The sequence below is a fragment of the Cololabis saira genome, chromosome 7 (assembly GCF_033807715.1).
Source record: "Cololabis saira isolate AMF1-May2022 chromosome 7, fColSai1.1, whole genome shotgun sequence".
Lineage (NCBI taxonomy): Eukaryota > Metazoa > Chordata > Actinopteri > Beloniformes > Belonidae > Cololabis > Cololabis saira.
Window position 1 is genome coordinate 38,981,475 of NC_084593.1, and position 18,079 is coordinate 38,999,553.

General features: G+C 40.6%; 1 protein-coding gene across 3 annotated transcripts; it reads left to right on the forward strand.

Moving 5' to 3' along the window:
* Positions 1-17,197, forward strand: smad5 (SMAD family member 5). Of its 3 annotated transcripts, XM_061725862.1 has the most exons (8): positions 1-251; positions 3,625-3,900; positions 4,126-4,536; positions 10,761-11,042; positions 13,795-13,881; positions 15,454-15,675; positions 15,771-16,027; positions 16,148-17,197. In XM_061725862.1, exons 3-8 carry the CDS (start codon positions 4,134-4,136, stop codon positions 16,289-16,291), a joined length of 1,395 nt encoding a protein of 464 aa, XP_061581846.1. In that variant the 5' UTR covers positions 1-251; positions 3,625-3,900; positions 4,126-4,133; the 3' UTR covers positions 16,292-17,197. The 3 variants fall into 3 exon arrangements, with proteins under 3 accessions (XP_061581846.1, XP_061581844.1, XP_061581845.1); XM_061725860.1 differs by having other exon boundaries at positions 3,625-4,536; XM_061725861.1 differs by lacking the exon at positions 1-251 and adding an exon at positions 1,182-1,246 and having other exon boundaries at positions 3,625-4,536.
* The last annotated feature ends 882 nt before the right edge of the window (positions 17,198-18,079 follow it).

Genomic DNA, 18,079 nt, shown 5'->3' on the forward strand with positions numbered 1-18,079 from the left:
AGACTGAATGAAGACTCCGCATTCCCAACCATATCTTGTCCGTGAGCGGGGTTTTTGTTTACAGCAAATGGGCTAGATTTGTAACAGTTGGATGAATTAATTAAAGATAAGTGGATTACCAACGCGGGGGACTGTTAAAGTCTCGAACAACAGACAACAAAGGACAACAATACAACTAACCAGGGCTCTCCAGACTGAGTGGAGCCAGCAACTTCTGCGAGACAGACGTCTTGAGCCGCAGCACTACCAATGTAAGATTTTCAATTAAAAACGCCTAAAAACAAGTACATTTTTAGATTTTCCTTTATTTTTTTTGAAGATGCAACTACTGATTTAATAACTGAAGCCATCATTATAATGTCGATGTAACTTTCAGATAGAAAAAAAGTTTAATAATATGTTAGAATTATAATGTATGCGCACGAGGTTGGAGTGATTATTTAAAAAAACTAAGCATTGGATATCACCCGCTTTTGAACAAATTATACGGAGAGGTCGCATTCACCGTTAATGTGCAGTGTTTTAAGCAATGGGCGACAAAAATCCTCCTCGATTTGAACAAGTAAAGGCTGATTTATGGTTCCGCGTTACACCAACGCAGAGCCTACGCCGTAGGCTACGCCGTCGATTTAGATATAGAGATCCAACAAATCCATTATTCCTTCACTTAAAATTGTTGAAATTTCACGAATTAGTAGACTATAGTATTCTGCAAATTATGTTTAAAGCTCATAAAAAACTTTACCAATCAACATTCAGAAAAGATTTGAAAAAAGAGAAAGCAAGTATAACTTAAAAGGAACAGAGATTTTTTAAAAACCAAGATGCAGGACAAAATTGATGGAACGTTGTGTTTCTGTGAAAGGAATCAGTTTATGGAACAATCTGAATAAAGAAAACAAAGAATCCAAATCAAACATTACATTCAAAAGAACAATTAAAGCCTGTATGTTAAGTAAAGTTACAGTTTGACATACCCATAGACGGCGGTAATTTTATTTTATTTTAGTTTTTTTATTTTATTTCATTCACAGTTTGTGAACATTTGTATTTGTATTGAATTGTTTTTTTTTTATGAAATAAAGTATAAAATGAAATGAAATGAAATGATTTAACGCAGAACCATAAATCAGGTTTGATGGCGCACTAGTTAGTGAGCGTGGCGGAGGGATATGTGCGGGTGTAGATCTGGAGCTGGAGGACATGGCGTGGGGACGGAGGGAAGAGGAACATCTCTGGTAGCGCAGTAAGGACTAAACCTTAACATTCACCACTAAAAACACACTAACAAGCTCCGGGTTTGCTGCTGATAGAGTGACTGGTTGCTGTTAGTGTAAAGTGAGTGCAGAGCAGAGCGGTTCATCAGCTTGGAGCGGCAGATTCTCCCGGAGGAGGCAGGGCTAGTTAGCCGCTAGGCTAGCAGCCCTGCGACACTTTAGGAAGTTTACAAAGTTTCTGGAAACGAGGAAAAGACTAAAGTAACTGCGGCGATGTGCTTTACTGAGGTGTAAATGAATGTTTTGAGTAGTAAACTGGTGTCCCCCCCTGGGATATCGCTCCCCCCGTGCATGTTGATGGTGATGGTCGACTGAGGAAGTTTGATCTAAACTAGCCGTAAAACACAGCTAAGCTAGGTAGCCTCTTCACAGGAGTTTGTCTACACACTGAAGTTAGTTAAACCAGTTTTTTATTAGATCAGCGTTGTGTGGGGGGCTTGTATGTTCGTTGCACAACTCGGTGAAAGCAGCACTGTGCGGTGGCTGGACTGTCCGTGGGGCAGTGGAACATCAAGGCTGGTTTATGGTTCTGCGTTAAAGCGACGCAGAGCCTACGGCGTACGGTGCGTGTCGCCGCGTACCATACGCCGTAGGCTCTGCGTCGGTGTAACGCGGAACCATAAACCAGCCTCCAGTCCCTGGGTGGGGGTGCTGCCGATCCCTTCTTCTTCTTCCATGTTGTCTCTTCCCTCTACTCCAGCCTTAAACTGCATTTCAGCCAGACTCTCCACGACATCGGGAGAACAGTACAATACTTTACAAGTTATTGCCCTTTTCCTCCTTATTAACCCCCTTTTTAGCCAGATTGACCACATTTCTACCGGTGCGGGCTCATTTACAGACCTGCCGTGATTTCTGTTGTTTACCATCTCCGTTTGGCTTCCCCTTTTTTCGTTTCTATGAAGCTCCTCGGATGTTGGAAAGAGTTTCAGGGTGGTGTTGACCTAAAGTGGAAATTATAACTCAGGGTCTCTTGACATATGTGTTCCTGGAACTGTTGAAGTGTGTCATTGTCCATATCATCTGGACCTAATGCTCAACACCACAAACATATGTAGGTTATAGCAATATTTGCCTAGAAATGGTCTGGTATATCTTTTTAAGATCACAAATCTTCATTAATAGTGGTTGCATTGATTACTTAACGAGTGGTTTTATTCCTCCTCTCAGCCTATTCAAAATTATAACATGTTCAAACTGGTTTCATTTTCTGTCTTGGGGGGTAAAAGGTCATGAACCATCAGAGTGAACTGCTCTGTTTGTAAAAGATTACCACATTTATACAAAGGATTAATTTTTTTTTATCAGTAAATACATGTCACAGTCAGTTACACACGTTTTCCTGAAAATTGAACACTTTCTGAAACAAGGTCTTTGTGGTTTATTTGATGCATCTTTAGATTTTAAAAAACTTGTCATTGCCGTTTTAACAATTAATTGATAGACCCCACCATGTTCAATCTAAAATGATGTTATATGATTCAGGTATTGTCAGGCTGTGTTGAAACAACTGCTGAAACGTATGCAAAAATTCACAACCACGATAGATAATTTCTCTGATTGGCTTCATGTTCCACTTTCTTTGGTTTCCTCTTGCTTTCATGTGTAAGTAGAACAATGAGCAGTGGGAGTGGGTGCAGTGCTGTTGGACAGCTGTGGTCTGGAAAGGGAGGAATCAGGCAGAGATGAGATGGAGGAAGCAGCTCTTTGTGGTTACATCCTTTTTGACCAAGCCAATTTCACAAGCCCCCAGACAGCTGTTGCTGCTCCTGCATGTGTTTGACGCCAACTTGGCCTGGTTGATGTGGATCGTCAGGCCACATGGCTTCAAACAATAGGTGTCTCTAATGTAGTTGTAGCTTGCCATTGTACAATAGAAAACTGTACGTTTATTTATTTACATCCTTCCCTCTCACTGACTACATTTCTGGCCCTTGCACCTGTCCAAGTAGAATGTCAGGATGTAATTGGAGTTTATTATAATGTAAATGTGTTTTTTGTAGATTGTGTGTGTGTATCATTTTTGATAATTTGATCATTGGTGTTTGTTTCTTTTATGGTTGTCTCTCTTCATATGTTTAACCAGTTTTGTTTGCAACACCTATCAGATAATTGAATCATTCAGGTCTCGGCAAGCTTGTAATGCTTATTTAAATAATGTAGGGATCACAAAAAGGGGTTAATGTGATTTTTAAAAGTATTTGTCACACGCCATGCTGATATGTGCACTTTGGCATATTTTGAAAAAAGGATGTATGATCTTTGTTTCATGATGTTCTTGGTTTATATTACTTCATATGAATAAGTTCTTTACTCACATCTGCTTTTTTTTCTCTCTCTTTTTCAGAAGGGTGTTGGATCTACGTACTTGCTGAAGAATTCAGCCTAGAGGGGAGCTGAGAGTTTTTGAGAAATGATCGCTTCCTTATAAGACGTGTGTCAAACTTGTACTGGCGAGACCTGTTGCTGTGTACTGATCTGAGCTCCTGCAGTCTGAACCTCACCCTCCCTCCCATCACTGGTGGTGACCCTCTTGTGGACAGCTTGTTGGAGGGCCCTTCCTGAGCAGCAGCAGCTGCGTCCTGCTTGCTGACTCTCATTCCTCCCCTGTTTCCTGTCCTTGGTAAGACAAGGCCAAACCCTCCTGTCCCCTCACCCCTCCCTTTATTTCTGTCAGCCTCTTATTCTCAAACACTCAGTCATACTTTTGAGTGACTCGTTTTGCTAACTACAAGTTCAGACTTTTTTTTTTTTTTTTTTGGGGTAGCATCACTCTTCTGAGATCAGCAACAGTTTTTTGGGTTTTTTTTTCCCGACAATCTGGACTAACAGTTTACCCACACAACAGATTGCAGCATGACATCCATGTCCAGTCTCTTCTCCTTCACAAGCCCGGCAGTCAAACGCCTGCTCGGCTGGAAGCAAGGGGACGAGGAGGAGAAATGGGCAGAAAAGGCAGTGGATGCACTTGTGAAAAAGCTGAAAAAGAAGAAGGGTGCCATGGAGGACCTGGAGAAAGCTCTGAGCTGTCCCGGGCAGCCCAGCAAGTGCGTAACCATTCCAAGATCTCTGGACGGTCGACTGCAGGTCTCCCATAGGAAAGGCCTTCCTCACGTCATCTACTGCAGAGTGTGGCGCTGGCCGGACCTTCAGTCCCATCATGAGCTCAAGCCATTGGAAGTGTGCGAATATCCATTTGGCTCCAAACAGAAGGAGGTCTGCATCAATCCATATCACTACAAGCGTGTGGAAAGTCCTGGTAGGTGGATGCAAACTACTTGTAATTGTCAAAGTTTAATGATTTGACTAGATGTTGCTGTTTGTAAATAGGTTTTAACATTTACTCAGCTTCATTCTAAAGCGTTGTTGTTTAATAATCTGTGAATTTCAAAAAAATAGTCTACTTACATTGTCACATTTTCTATAACTGAAAAAAAGGTTCCCTTTTAAGCAAACGTATACTAGTTATATTTTTAAGCACATACATCTGGACACATTTATTGATGCCTCGCCACCAAAAAAAAGAACCACTGGTCATCATCTCTGATTGATGGTCTTTTTTTTTCTTTGTTTGTTTCAATTCTTAAAATGCGTTTATAAATGGCTTTGAGTTTGAATGTGGCTGATCATTTTACATTTTTAAAACAATTAGTATATTTGTGCTTTGAGGGTTTCTTTATCATTGTTTTTGTAGTCCTCTGTGAGACTTATGCACCTGGCAACATGTATTATATTGTTGCCTGTCTTCCTGAGCAAACTGCTTCACCAGTCTCAGGTTTGAAGGCTGCCCTCTCCTTTCACATTTTTTGTTTTGATATGAAGGTCAAGACTTGTTTTTTTTTTTTATAAAATCAACCATTTGTGGGTGGTTTAGGTTTCTATCCTGACTTGTGTGGGAGATTCTTGGCATTAGTTAGTACGTTTAGGGGAGTTTTTACCTGCCATTGTGTATATAATAATTGCTTGGGAGTAATGTTCTGGGTCTCTGGAAAGAGCCTGGAGACAATTTGTGTTGTATTAACACTATATAAATTGAACAGAATTGTTTCACTCAGGTAGCATTAATGGTGTTAATTTCATTAGCCGTTTCCCCCACTATTGAGCCAGATTGGTCAAGGCGTAAATGCACTGATAGCTTCTGGCCTCTATTCACATGGAAAAAATGATTCCTGTTCCCACTGTAAAGCGGATCGCCCCGCTATGATATCCCTCTGACGCAACCCATAATGTCGCGTCATGGTGGAAGTGTCATGCCTCCTGTTGTTTTTCTTAAATCAGGTGGGAGATCTGTGTCTCACAAATGTTCCAAATCTTAGGTAAAAGAACTGAACTAAATGGTTTACTGAAATTATAGGTTCAGAATTCAGTTGTAAACGAGACAAAGAGCGAGTGTACAAGACTGGATTAACTTGATTGTTTCTCTCAAACTGACTTTGGTCAATCAGTATCCTGTGTCCCTTGAGCTAAAGGCTAATCTGGCTAGAAAACAGGACTTTATGGAAGATGATTACACTTATAAAGTAACAAACACAAATACTCACCTTCCTGTAGCAGTCTCGTTGGTGCAGCTGCATCACGATCACTCCTCGCTTCACTGAGTTTTCCAAAATAGCATCCATTGAGCATTCTAGTCATTGAACAGAGGACCTGGGTGTTGGTAAGCTGCTTAAACTACCAGTCTAGTCCAAGAGCAATGTTAAACTGTAGATCCGTGTAGTCTAATATGCAGTCAGAGCACCAATCCATTTCGGAAAGATTTGGGGAACAAATCCTTTTTTTTATTTTTATAATTGGCTGATTCAAGTGAGTCATGCACAATAAAGTGTTAGCTATAGCACATGCAGCACGAAGGGAGTGAGTAAACGTTGATCGCATAAGAGCTAGCCAAAGTTAATTTAAAACTGAGTCATCTTAATTGTGGCATATCATAAAGCCATAAAATGAACTGGAGATGTTATGAACTGTAAAACTCTCCCTCTGCCATGACGCCACCTCCAACCCCGTTAGCCCTTCTTGCTGCTCAGAAAAGTGAGACCTGAAACTCAGGACAGCCTGGATTGGTTGTTAAGCACTGGAAGTGACAATGGAGGAAACGGGTCTGGCTCGGTTTTGGCTTGGTAGTAGGAAAGCAGCTATTGATTCAAGGTCCTTTTATGCCACTTACAGCAAAGCAGCTCCTAAACTTAACCACGATTCCTCGTAGTGATTCTACTAGAAACTGTGGCACAAATTTGGGCAACCCCAGAACCACAAAACATCACGTGAGGTGTCGGCACAGGGTTGCAGGCCTAGCAATTTCTGGTGTCACCTGAAGAATTGAACAGAAGAAGAATTGGAAAGGAGTTTACCAATCAGCATTTTCAGTAAATCAAGGACACACTTGAACATTTTGCGGCAGGGATTACATGCTTTTGTGAAAAAATAAATAAATAAATAAAAAAAAAGAGCTGGCAGAATGTTTTGCGGCTGCAGAGCAGCGGTATGAAGACTGAGGTGAAGCTGACTCTAACCACATACATACGCTAACCACCATGGTCTCTTTTGACAAGTCACCAAATACAGAAATGCATCAGAATGTAAATCCTTTGTTGTTGAGATTTTCTGTAAAACGCCCATCTATTCCAACCAGATCTACCATTTACCTGCTGACGTCCCTCATGACCCTGAGCCTGTGGTCAGATTTGGATCATCTCTTCGCCCCTCTGCTCTGTAGCTGCAACAAAATCTGCCAACTCAGTTTTTTTTTAGGTGTTTAATTTTTCTCCAAACAAGTGTGTATAATCCCTTTCCCTTTAAAATGTCTCTTACCTTTTTATTTTTTCCCAAAAGCTACCTTGATTGGTAAACTTGTCATATTGTTCAATTCTTGAGATGAGACCAGAAATGCCCAGCTTTGTAAATCCCTCGTGCTGCCCCCCCTCACGTGACGTTTGCAGTTATTGAGTTGCCTGTATTCGAGTCTGGCATGCTGTTATTATTTTTAAATGGTTGAATCGTTTTTGGACTTTGTCTATTTTTGTTGTTAAAAAGTGGTGTGATCAGATGGAGAAAACTTGATCTCCGTTTGATTGTGTTTGGATGCGTTCCTTGGCTCTTTGTTTCCTGCCCACATTACCCGTCTCATCAATTTAAGGCTGCATTTCCTCTTGAAGCCGTGTCCTGGGAGGTTGGCTACACTCTGATGGACCTTTTTATACTTTATATTTTCAGCTGTAGTCACAGGAAGATGAAGTTACCTTTTACCTTTTCATGTAATTTTGTTTTTACTCTCCATTCTTTGTGGCCTATGCTCGTGATGCACATGATGCCCAACACAGTGGCACGTTTTCTTCTTTTAAATGGGCATGGTAACCGTGAATTAAAGAAATCTTGTGTCATGATTTAAGGTTGAACAAATTTTTTTAACAATTCACTACAATCCAGTGATTTATCACCATTTATAAGGTTGCTATAAAAATATGTCCTGACTCCTTTAGAACACTTTGGTCAGATAGGGTTAACCAATAAAAGTATTAATAAAAAAGCTTTACTGTCACGAACTGAAGGCAAGCATGCAAACAAAAGACCGTTGTTATTAATGTTATCACTTGTCAGTAGTAATGGGGCTTTGTTTCAGTGAGCTGTTAAGATACCATTGCGTGTCCCGCTCCGTAAATGTAATCTTAAATTTGCTGCCTGTTCATGATCAAACCAGCGTAGAGCTCTGCACATCCTTTCGAGCTCAGAGCACCGAAGAGCTGGTAAACAAATCCACAAAGGTCAGAAGACTATCATCACAGGCCTGTTCTTCTACCCGCCTCCTCCATTTCACAGAAAATCAATATCACTAGCTCTAGAAGTCTTATTAGATTATATGCCTCAGGCACTCCAGATTGGGTGTGGCATCGGAGCAGCTTACTAAATGCATAAACCACTCAGGCTAAACTCCAGGCACTTTCTCATCAAACCCTCCTCCCTCTCTAATGTCATTCACCAACACGTGCACTTGAGGATGACCCTAATCAGATGGGTTTTCTGACACTAGGCTGGTTTAGGATTGCAGAGTCTCTTCTTTATTTATTTATTAATATATAAGTGGGCGAGTATAAGTATTTGAATTAAGAACCTCTGAGAAAAATTATAGCTGTTTAGGTTTATAACCTTTTAGCCGAAGGTGAACATAAAATGTATATAGATGACCTTTTTGTAAATGCATTTTAATGAATGTCTGAGGTACATTTGTTGCTGGAAGATGCTTTTAGAAATGCACTACTTTCCATTTGTCAGACGGATGACTTGTTTCAAGCTGGTACTTGAATGAGCACTCTGCTGCTTTTTCTGGAACATTTATTTTTCTTTTTTAGATAAATCTGCCCAAGTCAAGTCCAGTAACATACATCTTTCATTGCTGCACCTGTCTGAACTGCTGCAGTTACCGTAATGTTTAATTGAAACTCGTATCACATTGATTCAATATTTACTCTCCCTACGTATTTCCCTACAATAAATAGCTGCAGCATCTTTTTCACATGTGACCTAGAGAGAACATCGCTTCAAGCAGTGCAGCTGCAGATTAAGTTTTAGCTTTTTGATTATAAATCAATATTTGAAACTGTTATCTGCCATCTTAACACAAAACAATGCTCCTTAGCATAGCCTTTCTTATAATTGAATTAATTTGAGCTATGAGGAAAAAAGTAACTTATTATATTTGTGTACACAGTATTTAGTAAAGCTGTTTTTTTTTTTGTTTTTTTTTTCTTTCTTATAAATCTCACACCAGCACTTGAATCTAGTAAGTCGCCTGTCATTTTTACATGAACTGAATGGCGGTCAGATGTTGAGCTGGCCCCACCAATAACTCTCCTCTAGGGATACACTTAATAGCTGGTCAGGACTAATGGGTCGGTAGTGGGTGTGATTTGTTGATGACGACAAGATCTGTATCCTCACACGTACATCATAAATGGGTATAATACAGAACCGTAATCTGCTACTAAAATGAAATACATTAAACTAAGGTTATTAATAAACTGAAGAGCTTCGAAAGAAGTTATTTGCATTCAACAAACACAACGGCAGGAGTGGCAGGAGACTGACGGTCATCTTTGTGCAACATGATTTGGAGGAAGTGGCTACGCAAATCCTGTTGTTATTCAGCACGGATCCGCCACCTGCTCAATCTCCTGCATCAGCCAACTCTTCTGATATTGGTGAAGCCAGGGAGGCAAACCAGACAGACAGCTGGCCGTAACGTTACATAGTACCACTCTTAACGTCTCCTGAATCGTCTTCCCTCAAGTCTGCACCAGGGAGGCAAGAACACGCCTTGCATTTACATTGCCTAGCGTGTGTTAGACGGGTTCTTCATCCAGGGATAATTACTGGCTCTAATCTAAAATCACCTACAGTAGTGATGGCGAACATATCCTTAAATGAATTGAGTTAATTATGCTGTTACTGTACAGTTAAACACTGTAAAAAAACTAAGAGTGTAATGTTGACATCTGAGTGTCGGTGTGGTATACTATAAATTCATAACAGTTAGCACCGAGTGACTCAACAGTTAGGATCCTCCATTTTATTATTTACAAATGGCAAATATTGCATGTATTGTGCCACTTTATTTCACATGAGTGGATATATTGAAATATCTAAAATCAATCAACAACTAAAAACTGCCTGAAACTTTTTACATTAATTGATTTTTTTAAATTCCTGATTATTTGGCATCTGTCATTTATCACATGCAATACTGCCCTGTACATCCTTTACTTTTCTAAATTCTTAATTACATCCATATCCCTCAAAACAAAGAACTTTACTGAGGTTTCTCCCGCACCTCCACACATACGTCTTTTCTTTCTGCAGACATCCTGTTCTACAGCGACTCAGCTGGAGTCTGGGGGTATATGCTGTAAAACTGCAGTGTGTATCATAAAACTGACAAGTCTAAGGTGTATGCATGTTGACACAATCCAGCTAAGACTGGAATACTCTACATGGCTTAATTCGGTTATCACTTACTACAGATATGAACTTGCTTTTTCTGCCAGTGACTGAACAGATTAGTCATTGAAGCACCGGGGCTTCCTTGGTTTTCCTCTGATACAAACACTGTCTTTGGTCTTCTAGCAGGCCCAGCTTAATTGACAGGTTGTCTCAAAAGGTTGCTGGATCTTGTTTTTTTTTTTTTTCCCATGCTTTGCTTATTGTTAAAAGGAAAACCTAAAACTGTAACCTGAAGAGGCTTCCTCTTTGTGCAGAATCTGTATTGATTGTGTATTGATCTGGGATGTGTGCATTAAGATGGGCGGGGCTAGTGCAACTTGACAGAGTGAGCGGTGGGGGTGAAATTGAAGCACGGTAGGCAGTTTGACGAGTATATTCCACTTTAGCTGGAAAATGTAGACATAAAAAGGATTTTCAAGTGTATTAGACATTTATGTTATATTCATCATTAATGCAAGTCCTTTTTTGTGTTTTCTTTGTTCTACCACCCAGTGCTGCCTCCTGTCCTGGTACCACGACACAGCGAATTCAACCCACAGCACAGCCTGCTTGTACAGTTTCGCAATCTCACCCATAACGAGCCACACATGCCCCTGAACGCCACCTTTCCAGAGTCCTTCCAACAACCACATAGTGGGGGAGGCAACAGCAGCGGAGGGGGTGGCTCTTTTCCCATTTCTCCAGACTCTCCGTATCCCCCTTCTCCAGCGAGCAGTGGTACTTATCCAAACTCTCCTGCCAGCTCGGGGCCTTCCAGTCCATTCCAGCTCCCAGGTACACCAACCTACCATCTACCAGATCCTGAATCATGCTAAACTGTTGTTTTCCTGCACTGATGCTGTTTAGTAGCCACTTTATGGCTAATTTTGACATACGACAATGAGCCATGCTTCAGTCACACTTTCAAATTGTGTAATTTAGGTAGAAAGTGTTGTTAAGGGTTATATTAAAACAAACACATGTAAAAGTAAAATTCACTTTATTTCTGATTTGAATCAGCACTAACGCAATTTATAGGAGAAGGCTTAATTTTTGATAAAACCAGAAGAAGAAAAAAAAAGGCAAATGAGCATCACATCCTTTTATCCTTGCTAAATGTTTAAACCCATGCAGGATAGACTTTAGCACAGAAATGTCAAACTTTTTCATGACACTGCAATCAAGTCAATTTGTGTTTATCTGAATCAAGCCACCCTCTTAAATGAGAACAAAGGAAATGCCAGCTAAGCAGTGTCTGCCAGAAACGGGGCTACTGTCAAGGCACTAACTCATTCAGGCAGCCTTTCTGACTCTCTATTATGAAGCACAGATGCATCTAACCTGACAAAGTATTTAACTTTATTTCACTTTGTCTGCTTCCATTGTCTTGGTGTTTATATAGAAAGGTGCTTGACTGTATAATTGTGCTTGTTTGACTCTGTCTGGGTGTCACAGCTGCTGCTGTGTATGCATCTGTGGCTGATAAGTGCTACATTTTGCTCCCGTCCAGATCTGCTGACACATCCTGTAACTGCAGTCAGACATAATAAGGTTTTTTTAATGACTATTTTAGGATACACGTTTATTTGAGCTGCAGAATCGTAGCATCATTACTGTGTCTACACAAGTGGGACAACCTGTAAAAAATATCTGATTTGTTTTTAGTAAGAAAAGCTTTTTTGCCCCCCCCTTTTAATCTTGTATGCCTCTGTAGGGGCTTGAATAGCTCACATTACATCTCTGTCGGGAATCAGGCTGCATGTGGTTTAGAAGTGAGGCATATGTGTGTTATCCGACACCATTTCCAGTGTACAGATCCTAGGATGATTGTGTGATTCAGAGAGAAACCACTTTTACACAGCCATAGCAGTATCAAGACACACTGGAGATGCCCTCTTCACTCTGCAGTGATGCTTTCGCACTTATCTTACGAAGGTGCAAAATGCTCTCCCTAGTGTCTGCTTTCACAAAGCGTTACGCCCTTCCACATTGAAAGGTGGTCCCTTTCCTCTACTTTACCCTCAGTACGTTTACATGCACCAAGAGAGACTCAAATGATTGCCGCAGTCTGACTGATATTGAAGTTTTAAACCCATGTATTCGTAGTTGAACTGAACTGGAGTTCTTGAAATCGAGCTATTATAGCCAGATGATGCGGTTGTAATTAGAGCTATTCCGGTATGATTAGCCGAACTATTGACTGGCCTGGGGCTCCCCCTTCTGGAACTGACGAAACCGCAGAAGCGGGAACAGTCACGGCATGACAACAACAAACACCCCTTTTCCACCAAACCGGTTCCAGAGCTGGTTCTGGGCCGGTGCTGGTTCACAACTCGTTCGACTTGCGAACCAGCTGAGAACCGGTTTGTTTTTCCATAGCTCGGTGCTCAGGGGAGCCTCGTCGTTACGTCACTGTAAACGTCAGATACGTCGCTGCATTTGCATCGGCGCCAAAGTTGAAGCAACAACAACGTATTTGCTCTAATACAGACTTGGTCCTCGAAGCTCCTCCGTGGATCATATCCCTAAGACAGGTCGTCTCCTCCACAAACCACTGCTGCTGTATTAATTTGTGTTAATTTGTCGCTTATTTGAAAATGTCGCCATCTTGCCTTTTGTCTTAATAGTTCCGCTTACATAAGCGGTTCTTTCTTCTAGCCCAGCAAAGAGTTGGTGCTACCTTGGAACCGCTTTTTCCGGCCCAGAGCCAGTTCTTTGTTGGTAGAAACAGAAAGCCTGGTTCCAAACTCGGCACTGGCCCAGAACCGGTTTGGTGGCAAAGGGCTAACAGTGGCAGAGAAAGACTTTGCGTGCATCCTACCTGCAACACGATCAGGCTTAGTGTGCACGAAATGTACAGAGCTGCTGCATTCTTGGTGTCCATATCGTGTTGTTTTCCTCCTTTTACGTCTGCTTCAAATCTGCTGCGTTTGTTTAATAGTTGTAACTGGAAGAACGCCAACGTGAAATGGTGTGTAGCACCACCTAGCGCAGCAGAGTCAAATCCACCTCACTGAATAAACCGATTCTCTTCGTACATGCTCGTATTTCTCAGAAATCGCTCGATTTTTAAATGTACATGTAACGGTACTGAGAGTACTCTGCAGCAATTCTGAAATCTCTCTGGTCATTGGCTGCTTTGTACAACGGATGATCAATAAACAGTAATCTTAAGAAAAATTATTAGATTTTCCCCCCGGGGTTTTCTCAAGGGACATGCACAGCAGTGCTTGCCTCATTGTCCTGTGGCTGCTGGTTTTTGGGATGCTACAGAGGCTGCAGGTAGAGCCTGGTCTAGGTTCCTTAGCAACCGTGTTAAACCAATTGCTAGTGTCCTGTCACTGTCAAGTGACAAGCCTCTACACATTTAAGTCACATTATTTTCTCCATACAGCTCTTTTACTACCGTCTAGGGCAGATTTTGCTGTTCCACTGCCTCCTGTGACAAACTGGCTGTGTCAATGGGGCGTACATGCGTGGTAGTTTTATTAGACCATTTGCCAATAACAACTGGTCTTATTCTCACTAACTGCTTTTAATGTCTTAGCTGACACCCCACCCCCAGCCTACATGCCCCCTGAGCAGATGGGCCAGGAGAGCCAGTCCATGGAAACAAACAGCAGCCTGGCCAGAGGTGAGTAACAGTCACAATTAAATCACCAGCAGCACTGCATGGTCATAATGAATAAAACTGCATACCTAACATTGAAAGGATGAAATCCTTCACAATTAGGGAAGTCCAATTGAAGACGGTAGTTTTCTCATTCTGGAAAGTCACTGCAATAAGTCACTCTTTGTTTTTGTGCATTTAAAGGAATTGAATGAGCTATGATCTTGAGGAGAATTGTGAACTTGTTTCAAATTTCCATCTTTAGTCAGATTCTTATTGAAAGAGATCAATCCATTAGTCGAGTTGGACAGTTTGGGGCAACACACTTCATTAAATTTGGTTAACGGTCAGGATTTATTAGCTCAGTTGTGATGTCTGAGCTAAGTATACGAAGTGAACAAAAGGAAGCTCACACTCCAAGCTATAATACCACTGAAAACAACCCGCACCGCAACCTTGCATTTGGCGTCGTTACAGAGCCAAAGTAATAATAAGACAACCGTAAGCCCCATGGTTTGTCCTACATGCAGGCCACCTGCTTAGTTGCTACGTTGAAGCATAAATCAGGCTGTAGTTTCCTCCACGGCACTGATGGGCTTATCAGTCTCTTGGCAATTGCTGATGCAACCAACTGGATTTCATCTTTTCATCCAGGTGGTGTCGTCAATCTGTTTTCCATTTAAAAAAATGGTCCTGCAGTTAAACTATTTGTTGCCGTATTGGGACTTCAACTCCATGTTGAAAAATCCTACACCACCATAAATGCATATCGCACATCCGTCTGAGCTCGCTTTGCATGTGGACAGGAGTGATAACTGGAATGACTTTTGCTGCACAGTGCTCTTTTAATGGCTCTGCTCCTGAACTTGGAGGCTGCTGCATTTATATTAAATGCAGACTTTGGCTGCATAACAGAGTTGGTAGCGCTGGCTAATCTGTCTACACGTTGTTGACATCAGTCAGGGGTGTCCGTGCGCTGCGTTCTCGTAATGGTGGCATGACACGGCATGTCGTGACCCTAAAGAACAAATCAATGAAGCAAATCTGTGCTATGTCATCATTTAGAAATGTTGTTGGGCAAAACTGAAGCATTTGTAAACATTAGACATTGGTTGCAACAGTTCTTTCCTTTTTTTTTTTTTTTAAGGTTGAATGAGAGGAATAAACAAAATACTTAAACTACAAAAACAAATGTTTTTTATATATTATACACACACACACACACACACATACAGGACTGTCTCAGAAAATTAGAATATTGTGATAAAGTTCTTTATTTTCTGAAAAATGTCATACATTGTGGATTCATTACAAATCAACTGAAATATTGCAAGCCTTTTATTATTTTAATATTGCTGATTATGGTTTACAGTTTAAGATTAAGATTCCCAGAATATTCTAATTTTTTGAGATAGGATATTTCAGTTTTCTTAAGCAAAAAGAATATGGAAATGTTGTGTGTGCTTGGACATAGACTGCATTTGTTTGATACTTCTATAGTTTTGTTGACCCCTCTGAGCACTTTACACAAACCACATTCACCCCTTGTTAAATAGGTGCAAGACTCCCTGCTTTAATCTGTCATTTCATTCCCAGATGTGCAGCCAGTGGAGTATGAGGAGCCGAGCCACTGGTGCTCTATTGTCTACTATGAACTTAACAATCGTGTAGGAGAGGCGTACCATGCCTCGTCAACCAGCGTGCTCGTGGATGGCTTCACTGATCCTTCAAACAACAAAAACCGCTTCTGCCTTGGACTGCTGTCCAACGTCAACCGCAACTCCACCATCGAGAACACCCGACGACATATCGGAAAAGGTACAATTAATAGCAAATTGAGATGAGAATATGAGACCAAAGTCTGCTGTATGGAAGTGTGATGAAGTTTGATTTCACTCTTGTCTGTTTATCAGGAGTTCATCTGTACTATGTGGGAGGGGAGGTGTATGCAGAGTGCCTCAGTGACACCAGCATTTTTGTCCAGAGTCGTAACTGTAACTACCACCACGGCTTTCATCCTACCACTGTGTGCAAGATCCCAAGTGGATGTAGCCTTAAGATTTTCAACAACCAGGAATTTGCTCAGCTTCTGGCCCAGTCAGTTAACCATGGATTTGAGGCCGTCTACGAGCTCACAAAGATGTGCACCATTAGGATGAGCTTCGTCAAGGTGAGGGTTTCGAAATGAGCAAAATAAATGTTGCCCAATATATAATTGTGATTTTATCTTGAGCATGTTTTCGTAACAGCCTTTTTATGATTTTGAAGTGTGAGCTTTATTTTGTCCCAGGGCTGGGGAGCAGAATATCACCGACAGGATGTCACTAGCACCCCCTGCTGGATTGAAGTGCACCTGCACGGGCCCCTGCAGTGGCTGGACAAAGTTCTGACACAGATGGGTTCCCCTCTCAACCCCATCTCATCTGTGTCTTAAAATAAAAGCTTGGAACATGCTTTTATAATTTCTTTTTTTATTTTTTTCCTTTTTTTTTTTTTTAACTTTGTCCCTCTTCAATGATATATAATTTAAAGCTGTCTTAATGGCTGAATCGCTGGACTGTTTACATTTACTTTGGGAAGGGATATTGATGTTTGGCTGGAGATTCAACAACAGTTGCACCCTGTTGCAACAAAGTGCCCGGAGGAAGAGAGGGATGAGGAAAGCCCAAGTAGCAGTAACAACATGGACACACTACTGGTTGACAATGTTACACTATCTGTAAGAATTTAGGCCTTCGTTGCCAAGTCTCAACTTGTCAAGTGTTAATTTTTTGCATTTAAGTTTTATTGTTTTGACAAATGATTTTATTTCTCTGTGTAGTTTATAATTGAACAGAACTGTGTCACTACTCTGCCCTGTCTGAAACTTACGAAACACTTTTCTTAGATCGTTGTCTCCGTCAGTTATTTCATTTAAGATATAGACACAGTTATGTTTACCATTTGACTCAAATATAACAAGTGCTTTTGGTTTTATAGTTTCTATTGCTCGGAATGAACACTGAGCTACTGCCTTTTAAGAAAGATGTATGCCAACATGAATTTTTGATATGGGAGATCACTGAACAAGTTTAACATGCCATAAGCTAACATTGTGAATTTTACATCTATTGCAATAGAAGTAGTCATGTAATCAGAAGATGGACACCGTGATTGATTTCTTGTTTTTCCTTTTGGAGTTCAAGTAAGAGTGGCTGTATTTTCCAAACTCACTGTATTAACAATATTGTGCACTCATGGATTTTATCAAGGCATATTAAATTTTGGCTTGGGTACCAAGGCATTATGTTGATAATTAACTTCCTTAGCTCAATGAAATAAACAGGTTATTTGGTAAGAATGAATGCTTATGTTTCTGTTCTTCAGCTGTAATGTACTTTTAATACCAAGTGCGTGTGAGATGTACAGTTTTGCTTCCTTCAATGAGAAAGATTGACACGCAACCACCCTTGTTTTTATTATTTCCTTTTCAACTAATGCTTCTGCTCATGATTGTACTTGTTTTAATGTTACTAGGTATAGATGTTGCAAATAACACCAAGCACAAATTTAGGAAGTCTTCATCTGCCGACAACCGGTGTGACTGGGTCTGCAGGGTAAAGCGCTTTGGGGCTGTAGGAGTACAGCTGGAAAGCGCTATACACGTGTAAGCCATTCATCTGATGTTGCCTTGGGAAGTTCATTAAAGCACTAAATTCATCTAAGACTTTACTTTCCAACTTTTTCTCTTTAAAAAGAGAACTACATACAGTGTGGGGCCTGTAATCAGGTGATTATATACAAGATGCCTCATCCATTATCATTTTCTTTTCAGGAAGTGACATTCTTATTTTAATTTAGGTGTGTGAAATGAAGACTAACTTGAAATACAATACAACAACATAACAGATGATGCAACCATGTCATAGTAGCCACCTAGGCCTGGAAATACATTTTATAATATACGGTGTGTGTTTCAGTAGTGTTGGCACTACTCAAATGCTATCCATTATATAATCTTTTTTTTTTTAATTATGAAATATTTGGCAATCAAAAAAAATCAATAATTAATGCCCATGCTTTTAAAATTGCATTTATCAGTACGTGATGTTTTGAATTAAGTGTTTCCGTTTTTGTTTTTTGGCCATTTGTAAGATATTTTTCTTCTCTATTTAGTCAATTGAAGATTTAAGATTCACTTCATGCTTCAATGAGATTCTCATAACTTATTTGAATCTTTCAG

Coding starts and splice junctions, on each gene's coding strand:
- smad5 (XM_061725860.1), top strand. CDS start 4,134: ATGACATCCATGTCCAGTCTCTTCTCCTTCACAAGCCCGGCAGTCAAA. Junction 4,537..10,760: donor CAAGCGTGTGGAAAGTCCTG/GTAGGTGGATGC, acceptor TCTACCACCCAG/TGCTGCCTCCTGTCCTGGTA. Junction 13,882..15,453: donor AAACAGCAGCCTGGCCAGAG/GTGAGTAACAGT, acceptor TTTCATTCCCAG/ATGTGCAGCCAGTGGAGTAT.